This window comes from Schistocerca serialis, chromosome 1 (genome assembly GCF_023864345.2).
Source record: "Schistocerca serialis cubense isolate TAMUIC-IGC-003099 chromosome 1, iqSchSeri2.2, whole genome shotgun sequence".
NCBI classification, from domain to species: Eukaryota; Metazoa; Arthropoda; class Insecta; order Orthoptera; family Acrididae; genus Schistocerca; species Schistocerca serialis.
In genome coordinates this window covers 770,242,944-770,268,694 of record NC_064638.1, presented here as the reverse complement: position 1 = coordinate 770,268,694, position 25,751 = coordinate 770,242,944, and the positions used below count along the sequence as shown (strand labels likewise).

At 39.3% G+C, this 25,751-nt stretch overlaps 1 protein-coding gene across 5 annotated transcripts in view; it reads right to left on the bottom strand.

Annotated features, from left to right (window-relative positions):
- Positions 1-25,751, bottom strand: part of LOC126482899 (uncharacterized) — a 387,862-nt gene that overhangs the window by 26,382 nt on the left and 335,729 nt on the right. For all 5 annotated transcript variants that reach the window (XM_050106576.1, XM_050106577.1, XM_050106573.1 and 2 more), the window contains exon 6: positions 14,105-14,339. In XM_050106576.1, the coding sequence (XP_049962533.1) occupies positions 14,105-14,339 (235 nt within the window). The remainder of the gene's footprint in view (positions 1-14,104; positions 14,340-25,751) is intronic.

Sequence of the window (25,751 nt, the reverse complement as noted above, 5' to 3'; positions counted from 1 at the left end):
TCAGAGTCCAAGTCAACAAGATCATGTTAATGTGCACAAGTGGAGACTTGAAGTCCGGTAGCAGTCTTTGTTGGTGGGGTGAGAGGAGGAGATATGCTGCCATGTGGATCACTGAGGCAACTAAAATATTCTTCTCAAATAGATGAACTTGTTGTGGGCACTATCAAGTAGTCAGAAGACAGGCGACAGTCATGCACAGTGTTATCAAACTGCTTCTGGATTGACACTGTGGCATGTGGGGAGCAGTAGTTTGGCGCGTGGTCATTTGTTTTGGCTCAGTGAAGATCACTGTGCTGAGGAGCATAGGTGACCTTTGTTACATGACGCTGGCAGAAGCACCTCTGCTCAGCTGAGGCATAGTCAGTCACATGTTGCGATCTTGTGGGCTGGTAATTAATGGAATTATTCACAGAAAATCGCTAAGTGATACTTACATCACTAGAATAAACAGCGGTACCAGGAAACAGTGTGACAGTCTCGGGGCAGTGTTCATTGAGCCAAACAAGTTTTTAAATGATAAATGTCTGGAGAGAGATGCCTTACACCTCAGTAGGTTAGGCTCTATGAATTTCAGTAAAATAATGTATCAGTTTCCTTTTTAGGATTTCACACATGTCTGAGAAAGACGTTTAAAATCTTAAAAAGCACAGGAAACTGATACATTATGATAGGAGTGAAAAAGCAGAGGTTGAAATGGAAAATAAAAAGGATAGGCACGAAAGAGGTGATGCACATGAAATCAAAGTCAAAAACAAAAATGCTCTACTGATGCTCTGGAATATCAGCAGCTTAACAGCAGAACTACCAAACCTTAAATGCTATAAAATAGGTGAACTTAAAATTCTACTTTCAGATTGTGTAACTATGAAAATAATCTGTTTAAATGAACACTGGCTGAAAGAAGATTATTTACAAGTTTTAAATAGAATAAATAATTTTAAGGTAGCTAGCATCTTTTGTAGGAGTAACAAATCTCAAGGAGGTTTCTGCATTCTGGTTGCTTCTTCTATAAGCTATAAAGTAAGAGAAGATTTAAGTTATTTAAATGAAAAGAGTATGTTTAAGAGTTGCTCTATAGATTTTAACTTAAATGTGTTAGTTGACAGCTGTGATTCCAAAAAAAATTCATTACTCAATACAGAAACCTGATTTCAAATTAAACTTTTTTGAAAGTACTAGAAAAAACAGCAAATCAGTAACCTGCATTGATAATATTATTACAAACTATCAATTTGAAAATGAAAACAATCTCTGTTTAGACCTAGGTATTTTCAGTCATTCAGTTCTTTTTGTTGAGCTTCCAAAGACAGATAAATTAAAGCCTACAGAAATGTATATTAAAAATGAATTACAGCAAAAGACACATGGATTTATGCCACAATAAACTAAGTATTGCGAACTGGCCCGTAGACCATTACAGTTCAAGCATCATAAACTATGACAAATCCTTAGTTTTTTTAAAAGGTGTTTAATGAAACTTCCCTTCTCAGATCTTGGCAAAAGAAAGCAAGCAGTAAACTTATGTGGATTACACTTGGAACAATAATTTCTAATGCTAGAAAAAGGGAACTCCGCAAAGAGTTACAATGAAACAGAAATCCTGACTGTGTTATGTATGTCAATCGCTATCATCTGTACTCAGGAAAGATGTCGTTGCAGCTAAAAACTGGCCAATAATACTTTCATCCTCCAACATGGTAGTAAGACAAAGACAGTTGTTCAGTAAGAATTAGGAACCAATGGTAAGAATTATGAGATTTCAAAAATAAGATTTGAAAATGGTACTGTAATTAACCCTGTTCAGATGTCAAATTGTTTCAATGTATTCTTCTTAAATGTAGTAATGTCAGACACAGATTTAGCAGCCAATCAAGACAATGTAAATTTCATAAATTTGGAAAACAATCCAAGCACATTTTTCAAACAGTTAGAAAAAATCACCCAATGGGATGTGGAAAATGAAATTTTGTCTTTAGAAACCAAAATCTCATTTGGGTGGAATGAAATACCCACATCTGCAATCACAACCACTGTCAGTTAGATTAACCCACATTTTCAGTAGGGATGCTTTCCAAATGTATTGCAATAAGCACAGATCAATCCACTATTCAAAAGAGGATCGACAGAAGATACGAGGAATTACACCATATCTCTCTTCTGCTGGTACTTTCTAAAAAGTGTTTGAAAAGATTGCAGAAAAACAAATTCAAAGATTTCTTACAGCAAAAGGCATAATTTTTAAAAATCAGTTCATATTCCAACAAGGAAAATGCACTGAACATGCAATCAATGAGTTAACTCGAAAGATACGCCCCTCATTAGATAGGGGTAGAAAGGTCACAGGAATATTCTGTGATCTGACAAAAGCTTCAATTCAGTGAACCACTCTTTACTTCTATACAAATAATTACATATATATGGAATGAGAGACACTGTTTTACAGTGGTTCATCTCTTACTTGACAGATAGGAAACAAAAAGTAACTATAACTTCAAATTTGAGAAATTACTCCTCAGCTTGGAAAACATTGGTCAAGGAGTCTGACAGGGTTCAATATTGGGTCCCTATCTATTCCTTTGCTGCATAAATGATTTACCACTTGCTACTGATGCTTGTTCAGTTTTGTTTGCTGATGATACATCAGTTCTAATTGAAAATGAGGTGCCCGAAAGAACTATGGAAAGTGTCATAAATACTTTAGAGAAACTCTAATCTTGGTTCCATCAAACTGAAACTAAATGTATCTAAAACAAAAAGAAAGCAATCTGAAGCTAAATTAAGCAAAGCGAACTAAAAGTAACTTGCAATGATCAGGGCATCACAGAAGCAAAGCATGTGAAATTCTTAGGCTTAAATCTTGATAAAAATTTACATTTGAAGGCAGAAACAGACTGCCTGGTAAACAAACTCAACACATATCTTTTGCAATGTATATATTGTCAGGTGCCATGAGCATAAACATCAGAAAGAAAGTCTATCACTCTTGCTTTGAGTCAATTATTCGTTATGCCATAATCTCCTGGGGAAATTCGGCAAATGTCATGAGACTCCTAGTATTAAAAAAAAAAGTTAGAAACATGTGTGTTGCTGAATGACAGATAAAATGTTGACCACTGTTAAAAAATCTAAAAATACTATCTATTGCTTCCCTTTACATATATGAGGCATTGTTGTTCTTACATAAAAGTCAACATACACTTAACTCTTTCCATTTTGACCACAATTACAGTACTCACTACAGAGAGGATCTTAAACTGCCAACACACCATTTAAAACTCTATGCCTGAACACCAGAGTATATGGGGTTAAATATTCACAATAAAACAAAAGGCACTAATATATTTAACATCGAATTAGGTTCACTGAAAATATTACTCTACACCTGTTAGGTGGAAATGTGTTACCATTCTACTGAAGAATTCTTTGAGGACAGTTTTAGAGTTTGAATAAGGAAATTATACCTTTACTTTTGTACACTGGAAACTGTAGTATGTAATCGTGTAGCAATATCTGAGAAATATATATAAAATAATGTAAAAATCCTGATATGCCTCCCGTACATCAAATCAACAATGATCTGAAATGGTATGTTATGAGGTGAATAAATCTATCTATCTATCTATCTATCTATCTCTGTTCAAGATGACACACTGTGTCCTGTTTGCTAGAAACTGTTCAAACAAATCACACAGTTGGTCTGATATTCCATATGCTCGTATGAGGCACAGTCAAATGAAAACAGGAAAGTTGCCACAATGGACCATGGAATCATTCTGTTCCAAAGGAGTCACCACACTCTTAAGACATTTATCCCATTGGGAGAAAAGACAATCAATTACTATTTCACAGAACACAGTTTGTTGCTTACAGATCCACAACAGCACCCACTCTTGCACTTCCTCATCCAACTGAAACCAACATCCATGCATGTCTTTCTTCAGATCACCAAAGATGTGAAAATCACTTGGTGAAAGATTTGGGCTGTACAGAGGATTTTGTGGTGTTTCCTACACAAACTGCTGAAGAATAGCTTTTGTCCAATTGGCAGTGCAAGGGCCAGCATTATCATGCAACAGGAAGTTTCCGTCTGACAGCATTCCGACAGCCTGAGGGCAAATGGCAAAGCCAATTGTGAAAACAACACACATTCCCCTGACTTTACCCCCCCCCCCCCCTCTCCTCAAAAGCTGTTCACACAGGTTCTGGTAAGGTCATGATGACCTACTTCATCAAATGCAGGGCCCTCTGCTTGTCGAGTTCATTGAGTTTGGAATTACAATTCATGCACAGTGCTGCAAAGAGACTTTGCAGAAACTGTAATTCATCACAAAGTCAGAACACTCAGAAGTGCTGTTGGACAGGATCATCCAATCAGACAGAGCCTATGCTTCAGTGATTTGGTTGGAAAATACTGCATCATCCTCTGTATGGCCCAGATCTTTCACCATGTGATTTTTGCATCTTTGCTGAGCTGAAGAAAGATACACATGAATGTCAGTTTCAGTCAGACAAGGAAGTGCAAGAGTTGGTGCGGCTGTGGGATCCATCAGGAGCTGACTGCATTCTATGAAACGTCTCCCATTGAGACAAATGTCTTAATGTGTGTGGTGATTCCTTTTGATTGGAACCATTTCATGGCCCCATTGTGGGAGGTGTTTGGTTTTCATTTGACTACCCCTTATATTTTGTTCATTAGATGGCAGTGTAGAACTGTATCAAATGCCTTCTTGAAATCAAGAAACATGGCATCTACCTAGGCACCTGTACTACTGCTTTCTGGGTATCATGGACAAATGACGCAAATCTTCAATAAGAAGTCAAAACCACACAGATATCATCCATGTCCTCCTTACTAGAGTCCTGGAGTGCAGATCGATGAGAAGGCTCACTTAGGGATCTTGAAACTGCAATGCAAGGGTCTACCTTTGACACTCACGAGAGTGAAGAGAACGTGACAGCATGACCTGAATGCAAGAATTCTCCAGCACTGCCATACAGATGAGCATTGACAGGATCTAGAACTTCTGGAACAGTGGAGCACTATTTCATCAGGAGAGGGAGAAATGCCATGAGCTGTGCTGCATGCAGTGTGGAGTAGCAGCTAGTGTCTCTGGCTGGCATGCAGAAGGTCACCAGTTCAAATCCAATTATCAGCAAATATTTATCATTTCTAGAAGGTTCTCAAAATGTCTTATGTTTGTAATGTTCACTCATTTTTGAAAATTCAATGTTTGTACAAATAGCAGTGCTCTCATCCAAGAGGTCAGTTCTGGCCTGTTTGAATGTTGGTGTCCACAATTAGCGTGCTTTCAATGCTATGTATTGGACTTCATTGACTACCCTACTTTCAGATTTGTTACAACATGACACTATATATCAACAATTTTCCTTAGAATGTCAAACATGATGAAACAGTACTGTTTGCTGATGATAGTAACATTCTGATAAAATAAGTGATGAGTCACCAAATGTTCTAAACAAAGAACTGAAAAAACACACTCATGCATGTATGTAGATGGATAGAAAACAACAAATTAACTTTACTAAAAAAAAAAAAAAAAAAAAAAAAAAAAAAAAAAAAAAAAAAAAAAAAAAAAGACACCAATCAATCCACATTAGTTCAGACACTAGATCAATATATTTTGCATATGTTCATTCTATAATTAGTTATGGCAAAAGCTTCTGGGAAACAAATGAGCAGAATATAGAAACAGTCTTTAAATTACACTAAAGGGCTGTACGAATTATAGCCTAAAGTAGCTATAAAATTCACTGCAGAGAGTTGTCTAAATCTACAAGAATCTTGCCTGTCCCATATGAATACATTTTGCAAACAGTGATCTCATAAAAAAAGACACTGACCAGTACCCAGTGAACAGATCTCTACACGAGCATGGAACAGATCCAAAAACTACTTACATCTTAGTAGGGGGGGGGGGGGGGGGGGACCTAAAATAGAGTGCTTTATAATTTAATCAAATAATACAACCAACTCCCACAAGTGATTAAAGATAAAAACAAAATACATGCCTTCAAGAATAACAAAAAATTATCTGTTAGAAATGTGTTTTATACTTTGATGTAAATAACTTTTTATTGCACATGAATCTTGATTGTTTTTGTAATTCAAGGCTTCTTTGTATGGAATTAATACAATATGTTGTTGTTTTCATGGGAAAGCAGATGTTAAAGACTGATAGAAATCCATCTATAAACACAGTAAATTTGGCAAATCTAGGATGGAATGTTACAATATTATGAAAAGGATAGTCACTACTCACCCTATAGTGGAGATGCTATTTCATAGATAGGGACAACAAAAAGACAGTCCAGAAGTGAGCTTTTGGCCAACGAGGCCTTTGTCAGAAATAGACAAAACACATAGCGGCCAGAGATTGTGGTCATGTGTGTGTGAGTTCCATTTGCATAAGCGTGTGTGTGTATGTTGTCAGTTTCTGATGAAAGCCTTGTTGGCCGAAAACTTACTTTCTGACAGTCTTTTTGTTGTGCCTATCTGTGACTCATGATCTCTGCTATATGGTGACTATCAACTATCCTTTTCATAATACTGTCACAGTAAATTTGGAATTGACGTCTGTCACATTACACACCAGCTTCGACAGCTTCCTGACAGGCTGCCTCAAAACTTTCTGTTGTCTGTTCATTAATTAATCTGTTACCCATGAAACCATTTCATTAGAATCAGGTAAATCAAATAGTATGGCTAGTTGTGCAGAATGGTCAGAGAGGCCAGTCACTACTGGATAACATTTACAGAACTACTTAAATGTTCACTTGTAAATATGTTTGTTAGTGTGCTGCTTTCCTATATAACTATGGCAGAAAATTACAACACAACTCAGACTGTAAATTGTAAGTAATTACCAAATCATTTCTTTTATCCAAATATTTCATAAAATTAATATTAAAACCTTGACAGACCATCTTGTGCTTTCTTTTACCTGCTAGGTGACATTATAATTCTTGTAATTCTCTTCAAATGTATAGATGGAATATGCAGAATTATTGACAAATGTCTTTGTTTCTTATCTGGTCAGGGCATTGCCACAAGGAAAACAGCATCTCTGGCTGACCAATCATATGAGACTAGCTAACTCGCTGATTTGAGCCCAAGCAACCATGATCTCATTCTGATTCTCAGTGAGTCAGATCTAAATGATATTTCCCTTACATGACAAGGCTGTATTTACAGACTCTGTTGGATAACAAAGTGGACTGCTCTAACTGTTGTAAAAATTGGCTATGCCTGTGTGTGAGATCGCTAGAGTGAAATTATGCTTTGAAGCCTGTGACTTGGCATAGTTACTCAGCCACTTGAACTGAGTAACAAACTATTACAGTTGTTTCCACCGCTGTATATCCATATTGCCATACCATGTTACTGTGTGGCAAACTTTTCTGTATTCCATTCAACCTGCATGCATAGAGAATTAGTTGCGTAAGTTCTTTAATTTTCTTGTGGCTCGGGTCAACTACTTTATTTCATCGTGAAATTACTGACTTTTGTTTCATGTTGCAGTCTACTTAAATGAGTGTAACAAATAACTGTTGCCATACAAGAGAGAGTCATAAAAATAATTACTCTTTTTTTCTAAGAATAACATATTTGAAAATTTCCCAGTGGGGGTCTATAACTGCAATAATTACAAATGACTTTTGTGGTTGGAGTAATCCACAGTCACCTGGATGTATTTTAAAGTTGTCTGTCTGAATATGGCAATTAGCCTCTCACACCTGTAATCACAGGAATTCTTTCACCGGTGTCAGTGCTTTATCCCCCTCCCCTATTAGTTCAGCTACTCTATCTTTCTCCCTTCCATTAAGATTATTTAGTCTCTTTGAATAAATAAATCTGTAAGGGCCAAATTCATAATCATGCTTGGCATTGCACACAAGAGTTCTGATTGTAGCCTTAATTTTACAATTGAGAATGACATCAGACATATCATAATGAATGCTCTCCATATTATTGTGAAGTATTCAGTGAAATATGTTAATGACAAGCTTGGTAAGTCACTCAGAAGAGAACAGCATTCACATATGTGTGTGACTGATGCATCACCCTTCAGTCAGTAGACTGCACCTGAACGCCCCTGGTAATAGGCTCCAAGCACAGCCAACTACCGCCAACATGTAGTCTGACATAAGCACCACCCAGCCATCACCAATGATTTCCAAAGATATTCCCAGGGGAATGATGGAACATGATGAATGAATCAGACTGTTACTAAATTTCTTGCGTTGTCTGAATGAGTTTATACGTCTCCATAGCCCCACAAAGGCAAACTGAATTTCAGAGCATACTGCCCAACATAATGTGATTGAATTCAATACCTGATGCAAAATTTTTGCCATTTGGATTCACCCTTTCCCCGTTTCCAACACCTGATGGATTGTCTACCAGCACCATATAAGTAGCCTTCTGTCATGTAATCTCATGCCTCAGTCTTCTCTGGCACCTATACTTCACCTACTTTTTTCCTCATCCCATCTTATTTTACTCCTCCCACATCAGACCCTCAGTCCCCCTTTTACCTCAGCTCACTCAGTGTAACCTTTTCTTGTGTTCCTCTCCTACTGTGGTTTTTTCATTTTTCTCCGTTTTATTTACTCAGCACTCCTTCTCGTAGTCCCTCAATCTGCTTCTGAATGCACTACATTTTCCACCTCATCATGGTCTTTCCTAAATTTCTCCTTCCTTGTTCATCCCCCTTCAAACTCCATTCCATTTTCATTTCTCCACTTACCAAACCAGCAAAGTCACAATTAGTTACAGTCAGCTGCCAAAAGCAGGAAAAGACAGTGGTCGTTTTCTCTCTCTCTCTCTCTCTCTCTCTCTCTCTGTATGTGTGTGTGTGTGTGTGTGTGTGTGTCTTTTGTTAACTTTGAAGAAGACTTTGTCAAACAACTAAGCAATTTACCATTTTTTCTAGATGCCTGTCAACTACTTTGATCCATTCTAACATACAAGTTCAGTCTTAAACAATTTAATACCAGAAAAATGTGTGTGTCTACTGTTGCATAAGGAGTTTTCAATTGCATCTAAAAATGTCTAAGATGTTCAGATGGGGCTAAGTTTCAGCAGGAGCATGTGCCTGGAAGAATCATGTTTCTGTGCTGTAAGAATACACAGAGTGTCCATAAAGTCCCACTATCATTTCGAAAAAATCATAATGTGGAAACTATGAGAGGCATAGAATCATGGTCTGTTGTAAAACTGTTGATACTGCAATTCTGACCAGTACAGGGCCAGAACTTGAATATTGTCTTGATGTTCTACAAGTAATAAGTGAGGTACACATTGAAATTCTGGCATAACAGAAAAGAATCTTTGCAGCTGCTAAACTTTTTACAACAAACAACTATGATCTCTTTCACTGATAGTCTCCAAGTTATAATGTAATTGGACAAATAAAAAAACACTCACCAAGTGGCTGCAGGAGAACACACACACAAAATCTATTACAGTCTGCAAGCTTTCGGAGCCAGTGGCTCTTTCTTCAGGCAGAGGGGGGAAAGGCAAGGACTGGTGAGGTTTAGGGAGAGAGGCAGAGTTCAGAAAAGCCGCCCAGAACCCCGACATGGAGGAGACTAACTGGACGGGACTTCTTTCCTTCTCATCCTATCCGGCAAGTCGCCACTGACCAGGGGTTCTGGACAACTTTTCCAAACTCTACCCCTTTTCCTAAACCTCACCAGTCCTTTCCTTTCACCCCTCTTTCTTCCCCTTCAATCCTTCTGCCAGAAGAAGGAGCCACTGTCTCCTAAATCTTGGAAACTGTAATACCTTTTGTATGTGTGTTCTCCTGCTGCCGCTTGATGAGTAGACTTTTTATCCATCCAGTTCCATTGTAGTTTCAAAAACAAATTGTTTTCGTTAATATATTAGTATCCAACGATTTCCTGAAATGATAGTGGGACTTTAAGGGCACCATATACCAGTTAAACAATGCAGTCAACCTTTTAGAGTAAAACAGTTTATTGTGACTCTGGTAACTATTATATTTGCAGCTAACTAATTTAAATAGTGTAACTATGCCCACTACTTGATGATGTAGTAGTAGAACTGAAAGCAGACCATCTGTGACATAAAGAGGCACAATACCTGTGATGTGAATGCTGTATGTAATAAATTGTTTTTAATTTTTGGTTGTGTACAACATAAATTATTAATCTCCATATATGTTTTACTCTTCATATAATTATTTATTCATTGCTCTAAGTTTTATGATACATTTATGAATATATTGCACAATACTTTTCAAAATGAATTTAGAAAATCTGTACGAGTGAGGAGTATCTGTAATTAGATTTTATTTCTTTATCAAATTTAATTCTAAGTGAAAGATGGCTTTATTTGAGGCTGTTAAGTCAACAGAAGATTTAAATACATTACCTGCAACATAATAATGAGAATTACTAATTCTGAAAGCAAGGGGAAACTACAGCCGTAATTTTTCCCGAGGACATGCAGCTTTACTGTATGATTAAATGATGATGGCGTCCTCTTGGGTAAAATATTCCGGAGGTAAAATAGTCCCCCATTCGGATCTCCGGGCGGGGACTACTCAAGAGGACGTCGTTATCAAGAGAAAGAAAACTGGCATTCTACGGATCGGAGCGTGGAATGTCAGATCCCTTAATCGGGCAGGTAGGTTAGAAAATTTAAAAAGGGAAATGGATAAGTTAAAGTTAGATATAATGGGAATTAGTGAAGTTCAGTGGCAGGAGGAACAAGACTTTTGGTCAGGTGATTACAGGGTTATAAATACAAAATCAAATAGGGGTAATGCAGGAGTAGGTTTAATAATGAATAAAAAAATAGGAGTGCAGGTAAGCTACTACAAACAGCATAGTGAACGCATTATTGTGGCCAAGATAGACACAAAGCCCATGCCTACTACAGTAGTACAAGTTTATATGCCAACTAGCTCTGCAGATGATGAAGAAATAGATGAAATGTATGACGAGATAAAAGAAATTATTCAGGTAGTGAAGGGAGACGAAAATTTAATTGCCATGGGTGACTGGAATTGGTCAGTAGGAAAAGGGAGAGAAGGAAACATAGTAGGTGAATATGGGTTGGGGGGAAGAAATGAAAGAGGAAGCCGCCTTGTAGAATTTTGCACAGAGCATAACTTAATCATAGCTAACACGTGGTTCAAGAATCATAAAAGAAGGTTGTATACCTGGAAGAATCCTGGAGATACTAAAAGGTATAAGATAGATTATATAATGGTAAGACAGAGATTTAGGAACCAGGTTTTAAATTGTAAGACATTTCCAGGGGCAGATGTGGATTCTGGCCACAATCTATTGGTTATGAACTGCAGATTGAAACTGAAGAAACTGCAAAAAGGTGGGAATCTAAGGAGATGGGACCTGGATAAACTGAAAGAACCAGAGGTTGTAGAGAGTTTCAGGGAGAGCATAAGGGAACAATTGACAGGAATGGGGGAAAGAAATACAGTAGAAGAAGAATGGGTAGCTCTGAGGGATGAAGTAGTGAAGGCAGCAGACGATCAAGTAGGTAAAAAGGTGAGGGCTAATAGAAATCCTTGGGTAACAGAAGAAATATTGAATTTAATTGATGAAAGGAGAAAATATAAAAATGCAGTAAATGAAGCAGGCAAAAAGGAATACAAACGTCTCAAAAATGAGATCGACAGGAAGTGCAAAATGGCTAAGCAGGGATGGCTAGAGGACAAATGTAAGGATGTAGAGGCTTGTCTCACTAGGGGTAAGATAGATACTGCCTACAGGAAAATTAAAGAGACCTTTGGAGAGAAGAGAACCACTTGTATGAATATCAAGAGCTCAGATGGCAACCCAGTTCTAAGCAAAGAAGGGAAGGCAGAAAGGTGGAAGGAGTATATAGAGGGTTTATACAAGGGCGATGTGCTTGAGGACAATATTATGGAAATGGAAGAGGATGTAGATGAAGATGAAATGGGAGATAAGATACTGCGTGAAGAGTTTGACAGAGCACTGAAAGACCTGAGTCGAAACAAGGCCCCGGGTGTAGACAACATTCCATTAGAACTACTGATGGCCTTGGGAGAGCCAGTCATGACAGAACTCTACCATCTGGTGAGCAAGATGTATGAGACAGGCGAAATACCCTCAGACTTCAAGAAGAATATAATAATTCCAATCCCAAAGAAAGCAGCTGTTGACAGATGTGAAAATTACCGAACTATCAGTTTAATAAGTCACAGCTGCAAAATACTAACGCGAATTCTTTACAGACGAATGGAAAAACTGGTAGAAGTGGACCTCGGGGAAGATCAGTTTGGATTCCGTAGAAATGTTGGAACACGTGAGGCAATACTAACCTTACGACTTATCTTAGAAGAAAGATTAAGAAAAGGCAAACCTACGTTTCTACCATTTGTAGACTTAGAGAAAGCTTTTGACAATGTTAACTGGAATACTCTCTTTCAAATTCTGAAGGTGGCAGGGGTAAAATACAGGGAGCGAAAGGCTATTTACAATTTGTACAGAAATCAGATGGCAGTTATAAGGGTCAAGGGGCATGAAAGGGAAGCAGTGGTTGGGAAAGGAGTGAGACAGGGTTGCAGCCTCTCCCCGATGTTATTCAATCTGTATATTGAGCAAGCGGTAAAGGAAACAAAAGAAAAATTCGGAGTAGGTATTAAAATTCATGGAGAAGAAGTAAAAACTTTGAGGTTCGCCGATGACATTGTAATTCTGTCAGAGACAGAAAAAGGACTTGGAAGAGCAGTTGAACAGAATGGACAGTGTCTTGAAAGGAGGATATAAGATGAACATCAACAAAAGCAAAACGAGGATAATGGAATGTAGTCAAATTAAATCGGGTGATGCCGAGGGAATTAGATTAGGAAATGAGACACTTAAAGTAGTAAAGGAGTTTTGCTATTTAGGGAGTAAAATAACTGATGATGGTCGAAGTAGAGAGGATATAAAATGTAGACTGGCAATGGCAAGGAAATCGTTTCTGAAGAAGAGAAATTTGTTAACATCGAGTATAGATTTAAGTGTCAGGAAGTTATTTCTGAAAGTATTTGTATGGAGTGTAGCCATGTATGGAAGTGAAACATGGACGGTAAATAGTTTGGACAAGAAGAGAATAGAAGCTTTCGAAATGTGGTGCTACAGAAGAATGCTGAAGATAAGGTGGGTAGATCACGTAAGTAATGAGGAGGTATTGAATAGGATTGGGGAGAAGAGAAGTTTGTGGCACAACTTGACTAGAAGAAGGGATCGGTTGGTAGGACATGTTCTGAGGCATCAATGGATCACTAATTTAGTATTGGAGGGCAGCGTGGAGGGTAAAAATCGTAGAGGGAGACCGAGAGATGAATACACTAAACAGATTCAGAAGGATGTAGGTTGCAGTAGGTACTGGGAGATGAAGAAGCTAGCACAGGATAGAGTAGCATGGAGAGCTGCATCAAACCAGTCTCAGGACTGAAGACCACAACAACAACAACACTAATTTTGAGTGACATGGTTATGGACCTCAACAGATAAATGGCAGAATACAAATCTGAAAGTCCATCATTTTATCCATCGTCAGACCTAACTAACCTATAGATTTCAGACAGCATTACTTTCAGCGGCACAGTGATTTTTGTAACATCTTTATTGGTTATATCACTGAAGGTGATGTTCCTCAGTTGAAAATGCAGACTTCTGAATATATCCATATTTTCATATCATAATTGAATGTTAGTTTTGATCTGCATAATTTATGACACTGCAAAAAGATTTTTGTGGTGTGCTTGTTTGTGCAAGAGAAGGAGGGGGGAGGAGGGAGGAACAGAGGGAGTGGGTGGCAAGAAAGATAATGGAGATCATGGATGAATGAAATGACTGTCATATCAACATACACATTAAACACTTCAAACAAAATATAGTTCTGTAAAGGCTCAACATTCCATGTTTGTGAGTAATGCAGTAATTATAACTAATGAATTATTTACTGAACTATGAATTTATAAGTATGACAGTATTATATAAAATGCTGTATATCAATATTTTAATGATTCATCTTCACAAACAACAACTAACTATTAAATTGTCACAAACAAATACTTACGTGTTTTTCCAGACACACAGTTTTTAGCACTGATAACATTTACACTAAAGACAAGGCCATGGTGATTGTAGCTCATGGTGAAACCAGGCAAATGGCCTGCATAGCAGAGAGATGTGAAATGCTCCTCAGTAATTTTCCAACGACCTTGTGGTGAATCAGAAATTATGTGTGCTGATACAAAGTAAATATGATTCATTACATCTGCCAGAACATCCTCAGTATGTCCAAGAACTTCCTGAAAAACAAGTTGAAAATAGAATTCACTTACTTGAGGTTACAGTTTTTGTGAAACTCATTAACTTTCTAATGCTCATTTGGGAGGTATAATGTACTCAATTATGATTAACAATAAACTTTCAAGATTTATTTAATTATGCTAAAGTCACAATAAAAATATGAGTATTGATTAAAATGTAGCTAGAAACAGTAATTGTTTTAACATGTTCATTCTTTCATTGCACCAAAAATAAAAAATTGTTATTGCATTGAGTAATCTGGCTTGAAGTCTCTTGACATTTCATTCGTCAGTAGAGCGAAGGCTGTCCAATATGACTAATATAACAGCAAGTACTGTTTGCCTTAGAATTGTTTTTGTAGCATTATGAGTCATTTCAAACAATGTCTTATTACAAAGAATGGCACTGCACACTGCAAGTATGTAAAATATAACTGTTATTTAATAATGAGATACTTCAATGGTATTCATCAAGTAAAATGTTGCTTCTTTTGTATGAAGGTGCTCTCATTTTAGTGTACATTAATAAATTTTCTCATCTGAAAAATACATTTAGTTGTTGAGAAAACAAATTGAATTCATTACCACAGAAATAATGTGATTGTTTCTAAAAAAAAAAAAAATCTGCAGAAATTTCTCATGTTATCATATTCCTTTTTACACTTCACAAATCCTCAAAATATTTTAGTAGATGCTTTTTGTTATTGTGATGTTTTAACCCTCACTTTAGGGTTAATTACACTTATTAATCACAAATAAACTTCTATAACAATAAATTAAAATTGTCAATTTGTCCAAAAAACCAAAAAATAATAGTTCTTTATGGAATTCAGCATAAACCATAGTTCCAGATACAAATTAATATGCAGTAATTCCTGACTGAAACTGATGTAGTTATTTTGCTAAGCATGCTTGTTGCAAGTGTAGTATGAAGCGAAGTTCTGTTAAGTCTGATGGTGGTGATGGAGGTAACACTCATAGCACTATGCGACACAAGTCTACATTAGTCTGCATAAGCAGCAGCAGTGGTGATAGTTCACCTGTAGAGGCAAAGTCAGATAATAGCAGCTGAGGGAGGATCTCTGCTGGGCAGCCTTATATTTACCCACTACAAAAGTTCATGTGACCAGCCTGCAACATTGAATGTGTTCCCGCTTCATGCACCCTACTGGGATATGGATGATGTTACACATATAAATACACTTGTATCTTCCATTTGCACATGCCGCAGAGATACTAAATCTCTCTCTCGGCCAGTACCTGCCTGTGTGGAATGAGGCAGGACACAGTGAAAGCAGCTGGGAGCAGTTCAATGTCATGAAGGAAGGCTCCTGAGAGATGCCTTGGGCCACTGGCAATGATAATTCTGGATCTGGAGAGTTTCGCGAAAGCCCAAAACCTTCAGGTAGTGGAGGTACCTCTCTGAGACATGGCAGGTCCAGTGATTCAATGATTAATGAAGCCATATGGAGGTGTAGTTCTCAGTCTACATAAGGAAGGCTGGGCAGCCTACCTCTTTGAACTGGGAGTAAAAAGAGCTATGATGTGTCTATGATGGTGATGATGGTGGAGTTCACGACAAGGGAGGCCGCTGATCATAGAGTCACAATCAGAGCTGGTTTCAGTACTGGCACAGCATCCCATGTGTTTTAGCCACTAATACCACCTGGTGCCCCTGTTGTTCCTGTCAACTGCATCTGCTTCATGTTAGGTGAATGTAAACAGAAGATCCAAGAGTGTCCATGAAGGAGCTCTGCTCAGCTTGTAGCATTAGTGGGTATGGATCTGTAAGAAGCTAGGAAGGTATTTAACATTGAAGCCAATTTTGCAGACCCCAAGGCTTTTCACATTTGCTCTTTGAAAGCACAAACTGTTCTGCCACCCTTTTGTGGTTGGGTGGAAAGGGGATCTGGTAAAATGTTTAATTCCATTGCAGATGAAAAGCCATTTGAAATCTCTCTCTGTGAATTGGGAATTGTTATCGATCATCAGCATGTGGATTCCACCCTCAGTGCAATGATCTGCTCGAAGGCTCTCACAATTTCCATCATTATCTAGTACAAGCAGATGTTTTTGTCTCAATGCTGCAAACCCACTATCCAAAATGCATAACTTGCTTTGTTTGACTTGTGGTGTTGTAATATTTCTAGCCTTGTTACTATCACAGGCAATTGATTGCAAAAATGATCATATAAATGGAAGGAATAAGTGAGACAATGGTAACAAAGATGTATTGGCAACACAGCTAACTTTTGAGCCAAGTAATACAAATGTGGGTTTGTAGGCAGCAAGGAGGCCTGTTGGCAACCTGGACATTTGCTATCACTCACCTGAAAGTGCAATGTGAGGTTTTTGATATACATCTAGCCTGTCAAGTGGAATGTGTCCAGTATTTATACCTATGGCCTTTCCACTCCATGGTCAGATCCAGGCATTCCATCTGCAGTCATTTTCTCATCAGTCCAGAGTGCCAGGCTGAGTGCTGGCATTCTGTCTTCACTCTGGTGCACCAGTCAGCTTGCTGGTATTCTGATTTCACTATGGTGCAGTTCTAGGTCTTCCTTCTGCAGCCCACTCCCACGAGATGAATTCTTAGGTGTTCTCTCCTCAGTCTGGTGTACCAGACCAAATTCTGTCATTCTAGCTTTGGTCTGGCACACCCATCTGTGGGCTGGCATTCCTTTTTCAGTCCTGTGCAGCTCTAGGTGTCCCCTCTGCAGTCCACTCCTACCAGAAGCATTCTTAGGCATTCCCTTCAGACCAGTGCACCAGGCTGACCACTGGTGTTGCATCTTTGATCTGGTGCACATGTCCATGTGCTGTCATTCCATTTTTGGAGTGTTGGCATTCCCTCTGCAGTCCGCTCCCACTAGAAGTGTCCTGCAGCAATCCATCTTGGATCTGGTGTGCCTGGTGCTAACACCCTCAATTCTGAGAAGAACTGAGAGACTACCTAAGAATGCTTCGAGAGTGAGCAAGCTCCAGAGGTAATGTCTAGAAATTTATCAGATCAAAATTGGAATGTCAGCACTTGGACAGACATACTCGTCCAAAGACATAATGCCAGCACCCATCCTGGTATACTGGGCTAAAGAGAGGATGCTTAATGGCACATCTAGTTGGAACAGACTGCAGACAGAATCCCTGGAACTGATCATGGAGGGGGAAGGCCGTAGGTATACGAGGGTGGTTTGAAAATATTTCGGAATCACTACGAGGTCAGCGCTAGCGCAATGTGTTGTTCACGTGATATTCATTGGACTGTTGCCTGTAAACACGTGCCACATTAGTGCTCTTGGAAGAGAGCTGTGGTGGTGACATGGCTCTGTTGTTCCAGAATAGTGATTTGCGAAGATGGAAAAAATCGAGATTGGAGCAGTGATTAAGTACTCCATAAAGAAAGGTATGAAAACAAAGGACATTCATGCCGATTTCCAGAATACGCTTGGGGACTCTGCTCCTTCATATTCAACTGTTGCCAAGTGGACAAATGAATTTAAATTTGGTCAGGAGAGCTTAAATGATGATCCATGTAGTGGTCGGCCAAGATGTGTCACTACTCCAGAAATCATTGCAAAAGTGCACAAGATGGTCATGGAGGATCGCTGATTGAATGTGCATGAAATTGCTCATGCTTGTCAGATGACATCTGAAAGTGTATATCACATTTTAACTGAGGAATTAGAAATGAAAAAATTATCTGCACGATGGGTGCCACAACTCTTGACGCCGGATCAAAAACGCATGAGAATGGACATATCAGAACAATTTTTGGCCTGTTTTAGGAGAAACAAAAAAGATTTTTTGCACCGGTTTGTGACCACAGATGAAACTTGGGTGCACTACTACACTCCCGAGAGAAAACAACAGTCAAATCAGTGGAACCATGCTGATTTTCAGCCACCAAAGAAATCAAAGACAATTCCTTCAATGGAAAAGGTCATGGCATCAGTGTTTTGGCATGTGAAGGGGATTCTGTTTGTAGATTATCTCCCCACTGGGCAAACAATTACTGGAGAATACTATGCTAACTCCTGGATAAATTGCAACAAAAGATATGGGAAAAAAGGCCAGGTTTAACAAGAAAGAAAGTCATCTTCCATCAAGACAGTGTGCACCCACACACATGTGCCATGGCCATGGCAAACTTATTCAAGCTGAGGTATGAGTTGTTGCCAGACCTGCCTTATTCACTTGATATCACTCAGTCAGTCTTCCATCTCTTCCCAAAACTGAAAATTTTTCTTGGTGGACAAAGATTCACTTCAAACGAAGAATTGATATCTAGAGTTGACAAGTATTTTGCAGGCTTGGAGGAAACTCATTTTCGAGACGGGATCAATGCACTGGAACATCACTGGACCAAGTGCATTAATCTACAAAAAGACTACACTGAAAATAAAAAAAAGTTTCAATGATGAAAGTACTTTTTTTTCTATTCCATTCCGAGAACTTTTCAAACCACCCTCGTAAATATTGGACCTGTTCCATTTGACAAACTGTCTCGAATAGCACCTGATGGAAGATAACAAGTCACATAATTGAAATACTGTACATAAATGATGCTGACATCTAGCAGAATACCCAAACCTCAAGATGTCTTCTGTAACAATAGATTAAAATTGTCTATTAGCCCAGGAAAACCAAACAATAATAGTCTTGATGGAATTTAACACAAGACATAGTTCCAGGTACAAATTAATGTGCTATAGTTCCTAACTGAAAATAATGTTAAATCCACGCATTCTTATTGCTTGATGTAAGTTCCGTGAACCCTAGCAGTGTTGGAAACCACACTCTCATGAATTGAAGCATTATGCAATGCAAGTATAAATTGATCGTGGTAAACAGAAGTGATAATGGTAGTTCATTTTTTGAGGCAAAGCAACTGAGAGAGAAGTTCATATGACTGGTCTGTGACATTGGTAGTGTTCCTGCTGAAGATGGCCCCACTGGACATGGGTGAGTCACAAATATCTTTCATCTGCTTGTTCACCAGGGTTATCAAATGCAGCACTATTAAAAGACAGTATTCAATTTTATTTGTTATGCTAACTAGGCAACTAAGTGCTTATAATTTCTATTACACGCAGTACGTAATTTAACCTTGTATTTACTGATTCACCTGGGCAACTGTAAAATATTGTTTACACTTATTTATTAGCATAACTCAAGCTTTGGAAATTCTGTCAGCAGTTTTTTTTCTTAAATTACAACTATTCATTACTTTCATGTTAACTGAACACTTTGATAAACCACAGAATGCTCATCAAACATTTGCTGTTCATTAATGGTACTCTAACATAAGCACAAATCATTAAAAAGAAGCTGACAGAATATATTTTGAGTAGTACTCCCATAATATGAATTGCAGTTTGTCTAGTTTTTATGAAATAACTGAGGTTGCCTTTTGGCAGCTATACTTACAAGGACATCACAAAACATTCCACTCCATGCTCAATATTTAATGATGTAAATTTTAACAGTTTGACTAGTTACTACACCTGATTAAACTTTCAACAAAGATTGATGAATTATAATATTCTGTAAAATGTATCTATACATATTACTAAATTAATGGTCTCCACCATGTTTTTCCGTTGGTATGTGATGGCTAAGCTCAGGTCTCTTTAACAAGGAAGGTTTGTGTGTATAGCTTATAATTATAGTAATGATGAGTGTGTAATACATACACTCCTGGAAATGGAAAAAAGAACACATTGACACCGGTGTGTCAGACCCACCATACTTGCTCCGGACACTGCGAGAGGGCTGTACAAGCAATGATCACACGCACGGCACAGCGGACACACCAGGAACCGCGGTGTTGGCCGTCGAATGGCGCTAGCTGCGCAGCATTTGTGCACCGCCGCCGTCAGTGTCAGCCAGTTTGCCGTGGCATACGGAGCTCCATCGCAGTCTTTAACACTGGTAGCATGCCGCGACAGCGTGGACGTGAACCGTATGTGCAGTTGACGGACTTTGAGCGAGGGCGTATAGTGGGCATGCGGGAGGCCGGGTGGACGTACCGCCGAATTGCTCAACACGTGGGGCGTGAGGTCTCCACAGTACATCGATGTTGTCGCCAGTGGTCGGCGGAAGGTGCACGTGCCCGTCGACCTGGGACCGGACCGCAGCGACGCACGGATGCACGCCAAGACCGTAGGATCCTACGCAGTGCCGTAGGGGACCGCACCGCCACTTCCCAGCAAATTAGGGACTCTGTTGCTCCTGGGGTATCGGCGAGGACCATTCGCAACCGTCTCCATGAAGCTGGGCTACGGTCCCGCAAACCGTTAGGCCGTCTTCCGCTCACGCCCCAACATCGTGCAGCCCGCCTCCAGTGGTGTCGCGACAGGCGTGAATGGAGGGACGAATGGAGACGTGTCGTCTTCAGCGATGAGAGTCGCTTCTGCCTTGGTGCCAATGATGGTCGTATGCGTGTTTGGCGCTGTGCAGGTGAGCGCCACAATCAGGACTGCATACGACCGAGGCACACAGGGCCAACACCCGGCATCATGGTGTGGGGAGCGATCTCCTACACTGGCCGTACACCACTGGTGATTGTCGAGGGGACACTGAATAGTGCACGGTACATCCAAACCGTCATCGAACCCATCTTTCTACCATTCCTAGACCGGCAAAGGAACTTGCTGTTCCAACAGGACAATGCACGTCCGCATGTATCCCGTGCCACCCAACATGCTCTAGAAGGTGTACGTCAACTACCCTGGCCAGCAAGATCTCCGGATCTGTCCCCCATTGAGCATGTTTGGGACTGGATGAAGCGTCGTCTCACGCGGTCTGCACGTCCAGCACGAACGCTGGTCCAACTGAGGCGCCAGGTGGAAATGGCATGGCAAGCCGCTCCACAGGACTACATCCATCATCTCTACGATCGTCTCCATGGGAGAATAGCAGCCTGCATTGCTGCGAAAGGTGGATATACACTGTACTAGTGCCGACATTGTGCATGCTCTGTTGCCTGTGTCTATGTGCCTGTGGTTCTGTCAGTGTGATCATGTGATGTATATGACCCCAGGAATGTGTCAATAAAGTTTCCCCTTCCTGGGACAATGAATTCACGGTGTTCTTATTTCAATTTCCAGGAGTGTATATTGTTAGCTGTTTGATATTTAACTTGCATTTGCAGTGACATTTCATGACACCAATGGGAACTACAACCTGGTTGGCTACAGAAGAGGCGGTATCAGGTACGGAAAGTAGTAAAGTAAACAGTTGCTGCAACTCTAGTGAGCAGCAAAGCTAGGACAGAATCTATATCTATACATATTATAAATTAAAGTCCTTAGCCAACTTTTTCATTCCATATGTGAAGGCTAATCTTAGGGACTCCTGTAGAGATTTTGATACAGTTTTCACTAATAGATAAACAGATTCATAAGGAAGGTTTGTGTACATAATTTATTGCTGCTGCACCAGATGTAGATAACTGTGGAAAGCCGGGACAGGTTACTATTTTATTTACAGTTTCCTGCATTTAAATCCAAATGCTAACAAACTAAACAATAAACAATATCCCACAATAATTAAATGATATCTTCAGAGTGTACTGCACCATAGCCACTGAGTGACAATGACTTGCTGAACATCTTTTGGTTAAAGACTATCTCCAATTAAAGGGAAGGTTACTTCCCTTTCACAACTCATTATTGACAGCCATTTGCTACTGCAGTATTAATGAACTATAAGTACATTATGCAGCCAAAAGTCTCCAAATAACACAGTGATCATGCATTGGGTAATAACAGTCTATACATACAAGAGTACATCATATGTGTATTTTTTGTGAGTATGAGTGAATTGGGAGAGTTGAGTGAAATCAAAGTGAACCTGACTGTAGAGTTCTCCAAGTTTGGGCAATCTCTCAGGAAAATTTCACAGACGCTATAGTACCCCATATCCACTGTTAGTGGTGTTGGAAAATCCCATGCGGCTAGGGCCTCCTGTTGGGTAGACCGTTCACCTGGTACAAGTCTTTCGAGCTGACGCCACTTCAGCGACTTGCATGTCGATGGGGATGAAATGATGATGATAAGGACAACACAACAGCCAGTCCCTGAGTAGAGAAAATCTCCGACCCAGCTAGGAAGGGAACCCGGGCCATTAGGTATGACATTCTGTCGTGCTGACCACTCAGCTACCAAGGGTGGATGTTGGTGGTGTTGTTGTTGTGAAGGGAAACATCAGAGTAACCCAATAATTACTGAAGTAGACTGAAGAAATTAACTAATATGGATCTCTGAACTCTAAATGTTATTGTAAATAACAGTTCTCAATATGTTCTTGTAGGCTACTGCAGAGAACTTCCATTGCTGATGGGGTACAGAGGCGAGTTACAAAACGATTTTTCAAGTGGTGATAGGACGTAGTTTTTTGGATTATACTGCTGCCAGAAGTCACTGATCTCAACAGTGAATGTGCAACATGAATTAAACAATAATAAAAGTGTGACTTTCAAGCTTTCCCAGTGGATATGTAGTAGATATTCTTCACGGGTTTGCTGCTGGATGATGATGTGCAAATTCCACAGTATTTCCTCAGAGCAACTGTCTGACATCTTCAGGTGGTTTAACCTTGCTGGCAGCTAGGTGTGACTGATGGTATCCACACGTCGGCACCTGTATATACAACACACAAGTGAAGAATGAGCAAGCGTGGAAATCACGCATGCGCAGTGATACTAAGTATGACACCATCTATCTGCAAATCATTGCACACATGTGATTTCTGCACCTGCACATTCTTTGTGTGCGTGGTCTATATACAGGAGTCAACATGTGGGTATCATCAGTCGCACCTAGCTGCCAGCAAGGTTGAACCACCTGAAGATGTTGGACAGTTACTCTGAGGAAATATTGTGGAATTAGGACAATGTCATCTGGCAGCAAACCCATGAAGACTATTTACAATAAAAATAGTAATAACAATAATAATAATAAATAATTTCATTTGTGATGTGTTTGTAAATAGATTACAGGACTGGGTGTAATTCCTTTTATAAAACACAAACTTAATTACCATGTCCAAACATGTTTCAGAAGATTTGTGGATCTTTATTTTCATTGGATATCTTCATTGTAATTTGTTTGTATGGGTGTAGTGGAAAACAAATAAGCTAGCAATCAAGACATGTAATAAAAATAATGAGCCATTGTCCTTGGCAAATATGTGCTGAAGCATGTTTGAACGAGAAAATGAGAAGAAATTGTGGTTTGAAAAAATAACTGCACACACATACTCACCCGCCCACCTGTCCACACACACACACACACACACACACACACACACACACACACACACAACTTTCTTATTTAACAAGTTGCTTATGTTTTGAACACATAGTCCAAACAAACTATGACTGTTAGCAATTGTATTGTCTAAGCTACCATATTTTTTTTTTTTATTTTTACACTGACAGGTACAATGGTATCTGTAGTTATTCAGCCAATTTGTCTTTTGTAAACATTTATCTTAAAAAAGCCTATTGAAAATACTGAAAATTATAGGAATTGAACAGACAGTGCTATAGTAACACTTAATGCTTCTGGAAATTAGTCACATAACTAACCTCATACAGGAAACATTCAGATGCAGAGTGAAACTTGTAAGGTGTATCACACCCATGTGTGATCTTGCCACTGTGTTGAGTGAATGACTCCTGAAGCTCTGCATTTACACTTCCTGCAGAATGCTTGAGCCAGTTCTTGTTATATAGCTCACAGATGGTCAAGAGCTCCACATTTGTGTGCGGAGCATTCCAAGCAATTTGCCTCAACTGCATGGTTGAAATTATAGTCTAAACCATTCTCAGCACCCACAGTAATAACTACATGATCTCTACTACGACTTTTCCTAGGGGAGCATAAAGCACAGGTGACATCACTGAGCACTGAAACTGGGTTAAAAATAACAGTAATAATGATGTAGTATTCACCATCCAGGCAGTTCTGAACTAGTTCATTCTTCTCAACTATTTCCTAGCAGGAGGACCTTCTTTGTATTTTTAATCTTCCTGATATTCTTAACTTAGTCTGCCTCCATAGCTTAGTGCCATGTAGAGGATCTGAGTTTGATTCTGAGTAGTGCCAGGAATTTTTCTTTGGTGGGAGGACTGGAACAGGCTGTACTCAGCCTCTTAACACCAACTGAGGATCTGCTTGACCAAGCAGTTGTGGTTGCAAGGCCAAGAAACCTGATCAAAACTGGGAGAATGGTGTCCTGGCCCTCCATACTGCATCTGATGGTGCCCTTGGCAGAGGATGACATGGCAATCGGTCAGGCCTGACTAGCCCATATAGAACCAGAATGTGGCCTTTTTATTTACCATTAATCTTAGCTTGTACTTCTTTTCCTATTTTGTAAGAGTGTTCCCAAACTTATAGGGTTGCCTGTACATCTTTCCCCATACTCTCCAGAGCATACAAGCTGTTGGAGACATCTAAACTAAAACTAGAAGATATGCAGCATCTCTTGACCTCTTGCCTGATCTAACAGATTTGACCACAGTCTAATCATATATCCTGTACATAACATCACTGCTGCCAACTGAAGCTCTCTATTTTCCCAATTCTGCATGTGTTGTTGCCTGATCAGCTTTGAGCTTTCTCCATTACTGTGGAGAAATAGACACATCTACTTCAGTGCTAAGGGCTATCTCCATTCAAGCTAATTGCTTCATAGGCAGCTGATAGTGGTCTGTGTAAAGTTACATAAATGCTCTGTTTGAAATGTTACTTAACAAGAGCAGGCTAGTAGTATAAGAGAAGGATCAGTGACTTTTTCAAAGTAGCTGTTTTTTCCCTAATATACAAATGTAAGGTAATAAGGAAGTAATTCCTATAATTATTATTGTGGATAGTTTACTACTAGTCATAGTTTGTTGTTAGTGTACTTTACAGAAGTAACCAGCAATGGTTGCTTCTGCCTATTGATGTGTAACTTGGCTTGTTCCATGTCTCGGAAGGTTCTCTTTCATGATGGGATTTCTGGAATATGACATGTGAATGACAGAATGAATGACTGAAATTTTAAACAGTAATATATAGCTAAGCTGTTTATCTCAGATACTCAAGAACTGTTTAAAGTATTGTAATTCTATGATTCTTCAGTTTCTTCCAGCATAATTCATGATGAAATGGCCAGGTGTCAGTGTCCAACAGGCACACCATTTCAGCAAGCAACATTGCCATCACTAGGTGCATTGATGAATTAACTTCTTAGGAGGGAGCATGGTGCTTTTCTCTCTTGCCCCTCTCCCTCCGATTTGCTGTTCCATCTGTGCTCAGGGATATACATGTGTACATCATCTCCAACCCCCCCCCCCCCCTGCCCCTCCTCCAGCTGATAAGTTGATAAGTTGCTCCTTTTGAGGTTCACATCCAGGGTCAC